General features: G+C 39.9%; 1 protein-coding gene across 2 annotated transcripts; it reads right to left on the bottom strand.

The window, feature by feature from the left end:
- Positions 1–6,031: 6,031 nt before the first annotated feature.
- On the bottom strand, positions 6,032–11,200 carry COA4 (cytochrome c oxidase assembly factor 4 homolog). 2 transcript variants are annotated; one of them, XM_016208471.2, is made up of 2 exons: positions 11,093–11,200; positions 6,032–9,194 (listed from the first exon to the last, which is right to left on the bottom strand). In XM_016208471.2, the coding sequence occupies exon 2, from the start codon at positions 9,180–9,182 to the stop codon at positions 8,928–8,930; it is 255 nt and encodes an 84-aa protein (XP_016063957.1). In that variant the 5' UTR covers positions 9,183–9,194; positions 11,093–11,200; the 3' UTR covers positions 6,032–8,927. The 2 variants fall into 2 exon arrangements, with proteins under 2 accessions (XP_016063957.1, XP_016063958.1); XM_016208472.2 differs by lacking the exon at positions 11,093–11,200 and adding an exon at positions 10,957–11,003.
- Between the last annotated feature and the right edge of the window lie 133 nt (positions 11,201–11,333).

The following is an 11,333-nucleotide window of genomic DNA, read 5'->3' as shown; positions in this document are numbered from 1 at the left end:
CCTGACGGAATCGAACGCCGATCGCCTGGATCCTAGGTCGACGCTCAACTGCGAAGCCACACCAATTACTAGACTATACCTCCACATTTTTTTATTTAATAATTTTGAGTGAGGGCCTAGAATTCTCATTTCTTATATCCAGGTGCTGCTGTTCAGTGACCCGTTTTTCCTATTTTGACCATTAATGTATTCTTACTTTTGTCCATAATTGCTACCATTTATTGAGCTAGACCCTATGCTAGGTACTATATTAGGTCTAAAACATACCATTTTTTAGGGTGTATATGAGTGTACATGTGGATGAGTATCTGAATGTGTGTGAGTATATTTCACATTTATTGAGCCTTATAAATGCTATGTACTATATACAGATTATCCTTAAGGTTGATGGTATTATCCCAATTTTACTGATGGAAAAACTGAGGTATGGAGAGATAAAGTGATTTCCAAGGGTCACACAGTAGTACACCTGTCTCCCCTGTACCCCCTGCTTCTCTGAGATACTCCTACAAGTCTGTGGGAGCTCAGAGCATTCTTAGTATTTAAAAAAAATATTTATTGAATGTATTGGGGTGACATTGGTTAATAAAATTATGTAGGTTTCAAGTGTACAATTCTATAATACATCATCTGTATACTGTCTGTATTGTGTTCACCACACAAAGTCAAGTTTCCCTCCATCACCATTTATCCCCCCTTACCCTTTTCTACCTGCACTCACCCCCTTTCCCTCTGGTAATTATCATACTGTTGCCTTTGTTTATGAAGTTTATTTTATTTTTTTTTTGCTTAATCCCTTCAACTATTTCACCCAGCCCTCCAACCCTCTTCCCCTCTGATAGCTGTCAGTTTGTTCTCTGTATCTGAGTCCATTTCTATTTTGTTCGTTATTTTGTTCATTAAATTCCACATATATGTGAAATTATATGATATTTGTCTTTCTCTGATTGGCTTACTTCACTTAGCATAACATTCTCCAGGTCCATCCAGGCTATCACAAATGGTAAGTTTTCCTTTTTTTATGGGTGAGTAGTATTCCATTGTCTCAACTGCTTTTTTATCCACTCATCTACTGATGAGCACTTGGGCTGTTTCCAGTTTTTGGCTATTGTAAATAGCACTGTAGTGAACATAGGAGTGCATATGTTCTTTTGAATTAGTGTTTTGGGTTTATTTGGATATATTCCCAGAAGTGGAATCACTGGGTCATAAGTCAGTTCCATTTGTAATTTTTAAAGGATACTCCAATCTGTTTTCCACAGTGGCTGCATCAACCTGCATTATCACCAACAGTACATGAGAGTTCCCTTTCCACATCCTCACCAACACTTTTGTTTGTTGGTTTATTGATGATAGCCATTCTGACAGAAGTGAAGTGATATCTCATTGTGGTTTTAATTTGCATCTCTCTGATGATTAGTGACATTGAGCATCTTTTCATGTCTATTGGCCATCTGTATGTCCTCTTTAGAAAAGTGTCTATGCAGGTCCTTTGCCCATTTTTTTTCCAGGTTTTAAAACTTTTTACTTACATACTTTTTAAAATTGTGCATTCCAATAACTAAAATAATTTTAACCAAAAAAAATGGCACTCTGATTAAACTGCATTTTACAGCATGCAGGATACCTTAGACCAGCTCGGTTTTTACTCTAGATTTTACTGTTATCCCATCCAGTTTCTTCCTTCACCAACATGCAAGTTCCTTATTTACTTATTCCTTCCCTGCCAGCCAGACAGGCAGATGGGAGATTGGGTTGTTTTGATTTTTTGCTGTTGAGTTGTGTAAGTTCTTTACATATTTTGGATAGTAACCCCTTATCAGATGTGTCATTGGCAAATATGTTCTCCCATTCATTGAGCTGTCTTTTGATTTTGTTGGTGGTTTCCTTTGCTGTGCTAAAACTTTTTAGTTTGATGTAGTCCCGTTTATTTTTTCTTTTGTTTTCCTTGCCCCGGGAGATGTATCAGAGAAAATATTGCTATGAGAAATGTCCAAGATTTTATTGCCTGTGTTTTCTTCTAGAATTTCTATGGTTTTGAGTCTTATATGTCTTTAATCCATTTTGAGTTTATTCTTGTGTATGGTGTAAGAAGGTAGCTAGTTTCATTTTTTTGCATGCATCTGTCCAATTTTCCCAATACCATTTATTGAACAGACTGTCTTTATCCCATTATATGTTCTTGCCTCCTTTGTAAAATATTGACCATAATCACCTGGGTTTATTTCTGGGTTCCCTATTCTGTTCCACTGATCTATATGTCTGTTTTTATGCGAGTACCATGTTGTTTTAATTACTACGTCCTTGTATAGTTTGGTATCAGGTAGCTTGTTTCCTCCAACTTTGTTCTTTCTCAAGATTGCTGTGGCTATTGGGGGTCTTTTGTGTTTCCATATGAATTTTTGGAATATTTGTTCTAGTTCTGTGAAATATGCATTGGTATCTTGATAGGAATTGCACTGAATCTATAGGTTGCTTTGGGTAGTATGGACAATTTAATGATGTTAATTCTTCCTATCCATGAGCATGGTACATGCTTCCAATTATTTGTATCTTCTTCAGTTTCTTTGTTCAGTGTCTTATTTTCTGAGTACAGGTCTTTTACATCCTTGGTTAAATTTATTTCTAGGTATTTTTTCTTATATAATTGTAAAAGGGATTGTTTTCTTAGTTTCCCTTTCTGACAGTTCATAACTGGTATATAAAAATGCAACTGATTTTTGGATATTTATTTTGTTTCCCTCTACTTTACTAATTCATTGATCAGTGCTAGTAGTTTTTTTGGTGGAATCTTTAGGGTTCTCTATATACAGTATCATGTCATTTGCAGAGCGTTCTTAGTATTGCATGTACTTTTCTGAAACTCATCAGTTTCAGTCCTGAAGTTATTTTGGTTTCTTTGCCTTGGTCTACAAAGGCAACAAGAGGAAACTCAGATTTCCTCCCAAGGTATAACAGTAAGAGAGTGCTGTCAAAATAGCATGTGCCCTCAATTAAAATGCTTCTCTGAATTCAAATTTAAGGCTCAGCAGGCCAGGACTTCCAAGTGAACCCCACTGGGAGTGTGGGAAGAATTTTCCAGGCAAGGACTGATATTTTGGTTGTAGAACTGCTCATTGCTGAGACTCCTTTAGAGAAGATAAAAGAACAGCAGCTAATGGATGAGTGTAAAGTAGGGGGATATGTAGTGACATGAAGATAAAAAGCTGAATAAATAGATGTACACTAACACACACACCACCCCCGTATCATGTGGGCAATGTCACATAGATGCCATTTGTAACCTGGGATACAGCAGTCTTTTCCAGTTGCCCACCTTCTCTTGTTATCAATTTGTGAAAGCTGGGCGCAGGATTTCATAAATTGACAAAACATTAAAGCTGAAGGACCCTTGGGACCCAGACAGCCTAACCCTCTCTTTTAGCAAGTGCAGTGTAGGATCTCAGGAAGGGCAGTGCTTTACCCAGGTTCACAGGGCACTTCACTGGTAGAGCTAGGAGCAGGATCCAGATCTCGTTTCCCAGTCCATCACTTTCCATTACATCACTGGGAGATGAGTGAGGCTTATCTCTTAAACAAGAGGCAGCTGGGTTCTGTCGCCTTGAAGCTCTTGTGTCACTGACCTAGTTGATGCTTTATCCTCTAACCAGAGTCAAAGGGCTTTGTTGCTCACGATTAATCTGCCCTGAGGCAAATAGAAATTTCTCATGCCTCGTCCTGTTGGGAAGGACAGAAGATATTTTGATTGCTAGAATCTCAGGTACAAAACAATTATGAGCTTCATTTTACTCTCTAATGAGGCCCAGAGGGAAATGGACTTTCTTAGGATCAAATGGCAGTGAAGTGAAATGGGATGCAAATTTCCTGGCTCTAGGTTGAAGTCTCCCTCCCTGAGACAACCTGTTATAAAGAGGCAGACAAACCTGGTTTATTACAAAGTTTCTACATTTATTAGTTTTGAGGCCTCAGGTGAGTTATTTAAATCTCATTAAACCTGTTTTCCAATCTGTAAATGGGGATAATTCCCTTTTAGGAGTTTGAGATGGAGATAATGTATATAATAAGCTAGCAAGTGTTCAGTAGATGTTAGATTACCTTCCCTTCTAAACTTTTTCAGCATACTTTTTTGAAAGATTTTTTTCCCATTGAGGTATAATTTTTATATAGTGAAACACAGATTTTAAGTGTATATTTGATCAGTCTTGAAAATGTAGCCACCCATGAAAACTATACTTCTATCACGATAAAGAATATCTCCATCACCCCAGAAAGTTCCCTCACATTGTTTCATTTTTCCCCAGAAGCAACCACTAATCTCATTTCTGTTGTCATAGATTAGTTTTGCCTGTCTAGTACTATTTTTAAATATCATACAGTATGTTTGTAGCCTTTTGTGTCTGACTGCATTCATTTACCCTAATATTTTATCTGTGTTGTTGCATGTATCAGTAGTTCACTCCTTCAGCATACTTTTGTTTTGAATACCTCAGTCAGGGTTAAACTATGCCTCGTACTGCTGTAAAGACAAGGGGAATAGGCAGGAGAGACGAGAGGGGTCAGTGGGTTAGGAAATCAGAATAGCTGGGTTCTAGTTTTGGCTCTATCAATACATAACCTTTGGGATAATCTGTTTTGGTCTTCATTTTACAGATGAGTTAACTGGTCAGGGAGGGAAGGAGACTTGTACAAGGTCACCAGTTAACCAGTGACAGCCAGGGATAGCCCCAGGTAACTCAATTCCTGGTTCAGTGCACATTACTGAGATTGTTAGAAATGGATTTTTATGTAGATCAGTAATTTTCAAGAAGGACCTGGGGTCAAATGGGGAGTTTTACTAGTGATGGCCAGTAGATTCCTCAGCTTCATGTGTTAGTCCCTTTCCTCTGGCTGAGGATGCCTTATTCACACACACACACACCCTCACCACCACCAGAACTGGAAATTGCCCACTGTGGATTCTGAAAGGGTGTTTTATTTGCAGAGAAAGAAATGAAATCTGGGTATTTTGGACATTCAGACACCACAGCAATGCTGAGATCTCTGGTTCCCACTGTTTCTAGGTTGTAAAGTGTACTTAAGGAAGAAAAGCTCTCTGAGCATGCACTGGGCATGTCTAAAACTAGACCTGCTGCAAAGGCGCCGCAGATGGAGATGGCCAGTGGCCTTATGCTTGTTTCATATGTACTTTGATCTCTTTGTGCCATTTTTATCTTCAAATGTCTGATCTCCCTGGAGAATCTGAAATGATTCATTTAGTTCTTAAACTCACCCTGAAATACCTTTCATTCTCAGACATTTCTGGTTTAGGGAATCAGCTCATCATTTATACAAAATACTCAGGCTCTGAAGAATGAAAACTTTTCAGAAGATCGCTGTTAGAGAAGGAAAGAATCCCTCCCACTTCCTCTGCCTGCTTTAAATCCCTGCTGGAACAGAACAGGAAGCCCTCGCATTCCACATTCTGTACAGTGGGAAAGTGTAAGGTTTCAGCCTGGACTTGCTCCAGCTCTCTTTGGATTTTAAAGTCAGCAGCTCAGGACCTAGTCTGGCAATTTTACCCGAGGGAGGGAGAGTGAGAGGAGTATCTTATTACTCATCTAGTAAAACACATTACAGTGCATCTTTGCACTAAGCACAGGCCAAATCCCCAGCCAAGGACCTTGCAGGGAAGAACCAAGTCATGAGTCTTGACCTAGCCAAGAAAGGACAGCCAGCCAAGAGGTCTCTCTATTCATCCCTTGACACCAAACCTCTCTGCAGTAGTAGGGGTAGATTGTATAGGGATAGGCATGGACCACCTTGAACTCCAGCTCCATAGCTGTGGGATGTAGAGCTGAGACAAAAGACAAACACACCATACCAATCTAAAACACTGTAAGCAACCTGCACTGGTTAGTTTCCTTTTTGTAAAGCACTAAAAAAAGTATAGTAATATTTACATAGTAAATATGGCTACTTACTGTGCTAAGCAGATGTTTGTGAAAGAGCAGAGCAGAGAACAGCATAGGCTTTAAACAAGACACACTTGGACTGTAATCCTCAATCTGACCTTTATTTCCTCCTCTTTAAAGGTGAGTTAATGGAGAGTTATGAGTGATTAAATAATATAACTCAGGATAGTGACTAGCACACAAGAATAATAACAATAGCTAACATTTAGTGACTACTTACTAGGTGCCAGGCACTGTTTCTAAGCTCTTTACAGGAAGTCCTCAATGTCGTCAATAGGTTCTACAACTTTAAGCAAAATGATGTATAATGAAACCAATTTTATTATATAGGCTAATTGATGTAAACAGAGTTAAATTCCTACCACATCTCATCATCATAACAAAATGACACTGAAAGAAACTATTCAAAGACCTGCTGTACCAATATTAACTCATTCTTTCTACAACCCGATGAGGAAGGTCTACATTTATTAGTTGTGAGGCCTATGTGAAAGGCATTATAACTGCACTTTTACAAAGAAAAAACTGCCTGAGATGTTAAGTAATGTGCCCCAAATCACCCAGCTAGTAAATGGCACAGTGGGATTTGAAAGCATATCACAGGGAATGAGCAGACTCTAGAATCAGACAGCCTGGATTAAATGCTCTCCAGAAATTAGTTAATAGTTCAATAAATGCTAACAACTTTTATTATTTATATATTATCTCATTCAATTCTTTTAGTATGCCTATTAAATAGGATTTACCTTCATTTACTTGAGGAAAGAGGCTTGAGCACCCTTGGCTCAACTACATTGTTACCCACCCAGGGTTAGCTCCCTGTTACAGCTGTAGCCCTCCAAAACTTGCTACCTCCACATAGCTCGTTTGGAGGTCCTTTCACCCACCCTTTCTGCTAGAATCTCCCTACCTCATGGCGTATTACTTCTATTTTAATTTCTATATAGATACATTCCTGTTGTAAGATTTGAATATATAAGCAAATACAGGGTGGGGCAAAAGTGGGCTTACATTTGTTCGTATGGGAACTACAATAATTAATAAATAATAATACAAGAATAAACTTTTATGTACTCAGAACTATAAACCCACTTTTGCCCAACCCTGTATAATCCTTATGTATGGAATGATGATCACAGTGACCATTCATTCACTATTGCAAACAGTACTGCAATGAACATAATAGTATATACATCTTGTAAAATATATTTAAGAGGATTCCTAACAGAGTAACTGCTGTTTAAATAGTTAAAATATTTATAGATCCCACCAAATTGCTCTCCAAAAGCTCTACTAATGATCCCTTCAACTGTGTGAATGTGTCTGTTTCTCTCCATCCCCACCAGTACTAGTCATTATAAATACTTGGATTTTTGTCAAGAGGATTGACTAATAAAACTGTTTTTAAAATATGCATTTATCTTGCTATCAGTGATGCAGAATATATTTACATTTTCCTATTTTGGGGGTATATTTAACTGTTCACTTTTCAACTAGGCTTTTGCTTTTTATTGCTGAATTCTACGTACTCTTTTATTTGCTGCAGATGGCAATCCTTCCTGTTATATATGTTACAAACAGGTAGTTATCTACTTCATCTTTAAAGGTTCCAAATCAACTAAATCCCTTCTCTTCTTGAGATTCTTGCTGAAAACCCCAGTCCCCACTACTACTTCCGATGACCCACAGTACTAAGTACACAGATTCATCTTTATATATATATACATCTAGTCAACCCCTTCTGCTTGAAGGCTGCAACTAGATTTTAGTTTTCTTTAAACTGGTATTCCTATCTTATCCCCTTTTTTCTCTTTCCCTCCTCCCCAAATACCAACACAAAGGTAGTGTTTGGGCTTGCTATACTTCAGATTTGTGCTTCTAATTTATATAGATATAAAATATGAGATGTGTGTGATACACACAAGAAATATTACTGACGATGATGACAGCATATGTCCCTTTGTATTCCAGCTTCTGTGACGGGTCAACTCTCCCAATTCCCTTCACACTCCCAATGCCTTACAGGGCTAGGCAGAAATAGAATGGGTAATGTAATTCCATGGAAGCAAAATGAGAAGTGGTGGCAACTTACGAGCCAGAGAATACAACCACTTAAGAGAGATTGTATTCAGCTCCAGCAAATTGTTAAGTAGGAATATAAGTTCCATGTTGACAGTTTCTCTATTTTTCAGAAGTAGAAAAATCTGTATTTTATGTTAAATGTACTTTTTAAATGTCAAGTCAACATTGCGTGTTTGTTGGGTTCGGAGTATGTTGAGGTCAGACTCTACATTTGGTGATTCAACAGACTTTGGCATCTGAGAGTCACTCAGTGTTTTGTTTCCACATTTGCTTTCTTCCTTCCATTAGACTGAATGAAACATCCAGAACAACTTATCAAAGATAAAGTCATTTATATCATCATCAGGAATTATTTAGTTAACGTTCCAATGTTGTTTTATTTCTGTCTCTCAAGCTAGGCTAAACATGAAGGCAGAAATAATATTATTTATCACATCAGTTTCCAACAGTGCCTGGCACATGAGAAGATCAACACTGGTTGTTGAACCAATGACTGAATAAATGAAGACCTGATTAGGTAACCCATTTACCTTTAGATTGTGAATTTACTTCTAAAATTCAATGTGCATGTTATCAGCTCAGTACTTGGCACACTGACCCCGAGATGTAGGATAGAAGAGCATGCCTTAACCCCACTCTTTTACATGGCAAATATTGGTCAATATTTAATATTCGTGGAACAAGATGAATGAGGATGTGTGGGTCTCACCATAAAAATATGACAATTCTTTCTTTATGACAGTCATGTCCAAACCCATGGCTGCCTGCCTCTCAACCCTAATCCCAAAGACTATCCCAGAGTTTTCTACCTCTTGGCACACACTTCCACTGTTCAGGATTTCTCTGGGTGCTAGTTTCTGTAGGCCATCCTCTGGGGATAGATGGTTTGGGGTCTCAGCTGTGGGCATCGTCTTGCTCTTTCCTCCTCTGCAGCTCCTTCCGCCGCCTTGCCTGCTGTTCACTCATGCAGTCTCTGAAAGCCTGCACCTGTGGCTGGCACTGTCGCCAGTCCTGGTGCTGGGCCATGCACTCCTGCACTGCATAGTGGGAAGCAGCACAGCCAGAGCGGGAGATCAGCTGGTCCAGTGGGTCCTCTTCCTCATCCTCCTTCTTCACCTGACGGGCCCAGGTATGGCCTTGAGTTGACATCTATGGTAGTGTCTAGACATCAATGGAGGCAAGGTTAGAGTAGGAACATGACTATATACGAGGTTCTTCTATTATAAATACTGACCACTGCACTATTATAGCCTATTTATGCATATGTCTCTCTTTGGAGACTAAGTTATTTGAGGATATTGGGCCTGATTCAACTTGGTGCCCTCAGCACTAGCCTTGGCAGAGAGCAGGCCTACAAAAGGGTTTGAACTAAATGGAATGAAATAAAGTATGTGAGACTGCTTAGAACAACACCAATTAAGCTTGAGTGGATTCTGCCAATGGATTTTGAATTAGGTGAAATGTCACCTTTCTGGAGAAGCTATCTCTGATTCACCTCAAAAGAATTAATCTCTCTTCTAATACTGGCCTTATTCTGTGGCTAGAGAAGAACAAAGTTGAACACTTGGGGGAGTACCCAAGTATGTGTAGGGTTTGACATATGGGAGGAATGGAGAGTTGTAGCAGCCAGGGCAAGAGATGAATCTGTGAGGTAATTGAGAGTACTTAATGTGAGGTGTATCTGCCCAAACTTCTTGCGAAGATCATCTGCTTCAGAACACTGAGCAGAAGGTAGCGTACAGAAAGAACTTAAGAAAGGCTTGAAGAGAAATGATCTCAGTCTTCGGACAGATTTTACCATGACAGGCTGTAAAGAAACTAGGACCTCTTAATGCCTTTTCTGTGTCTCTGATTTATTTGATCACTGAGTACCTATCATGTACCAAGCACTATGCTAGAGCTGAGGACAAAGAAGTGACCAAGAGAGATATAGTTTCTGCCTGGATCCAGACAAGTGAACAGACAGTTTACTATACACTGTGTACAGAGACAGCTCAGATTGGGAACACAGTGGAGTGATACCTAATCCAGACAAGGGTAGATAGGGAAGGTTTCCTGGAGGAAGTGATTTCTAAACTGACACTTGAAGGATGAATAGGAAAAAGAGAAAGAAAGAAAAGAAAAAAAAAGAATGAATAGGACTTAGCCAGGGATGGAAAGGAAGAATATCCCTGTCAATTGAAGAGCAGGGTGAGGGTGAAACAGAATTTGACAGGAGAGGAACGGAAAGTTTTGTATGACTGGAGAATAGTATGAGAAGAAAACAAAACAAATGAAACTGGCAAGACGATAAAGTATCTGATCACAGCCAGCCTTGTTAGTCACGTTAGGGCGTTTAGAGGGCAATGGGGAAGAGACAAGAAGGATTTAAGCACTCCATAGCCCTACATAAAACTCATTCGCTTTGGGGGCATATAACCTGAGGAAGGAGAAAATGGGCTTTGAAACAGACTTGGGTTGGAAACTAGCTTTGTCACTGACTTTCAGCAAATCACTTCATAATCTCTCTTGAAAAACAGATAATATATACCCCACGGGATTAAGACTAAATGAGATAATGCATGTAAGGAGCCTGGCACGTCCAAAGAGTTCAATAAATAATCTTCCCTATTACTGTACTTCTTAAACACACTGTAAGCTCCTTAAAGGTAAGGAGCAAACCTCACAGCAAGCACAAGGAAAAGAAAAGTGCCTTATATCCTGAGCCAAAAAATCCGGGTTCGAATACCGGCACACGCCTTACTATGCAATCTTTTCAGTTTCCTCAAGGTAATACTTAACTCGCTGAATTACTGTAAGGATTAACACAATGATGCCAAATGATTGGACTACTACAGGACTCAGTAAATGCTACTGTACTCTTTTCCCCACCACATGGCGGCTTCAGTCTCCCCGGAGTAAGAAGAGGAAGACCCTTGCTCACAGATCAGGGCAGGCTAGACGGTCAGCAGCTGGAAATGGAGGCCGGCCTGGACTAGGAAGGAATGGAAAGAATGGGAAAGCAGAGAAATCCAGGCGGCCAAATCACCCGAAGCTCCTCCCCCACCTTCAGGACGCACCCCTGTCGTGCCCGTCACGCTTCACCCGAGTAAGGACGCGGCACGCGGCGCTCTCCGAACAGGCAACCAAGACCAGAACTGGCGCTCCAGCACGCCCGTTTTGCAAGCCTTAGGAACTCTCCCGACCCTTCCGCCAGTAACCAGCAGCCCTGAGGAACGCGCGCACGGAAAGGGGGAGGAGGGACGAAGAGGAAGGGACCTATCGCGCGTGTTCATTGGTGGCCTCTAGGTGTAGGTCCCG

The sequence above is a fragment of the Miniopterus natalensis genome, chromosome 11, assembly GCF_054644295.1.
Source record: "Miniopterus natalensis isolate mMinNat1 chromosome 11, mMinNat1.hap1, whole genome shotgun sequence".
Lineage (NCBI taxonomy): Eukaryota > Metazoa > Chordata > Mammalia > Chiroptera > Miniopteridae > Miniopterus > Miniopterus natalensis.
The sequence above is the reverse complement of the archived record's forward strand: the minus strand, read 5'-3'. Positions and strand labels throughout refer to the sequence as shown.

What these genes read in the sequence shown, in the direction of transcription:
- COA4 (XM_016208471.2), bottom strand. Translation starts at nt 9,182, where the DNA reads ATGTCAACTCAAGGCCATACCTGGGCCCGTCAGGTGAAGAAGGAGGAT.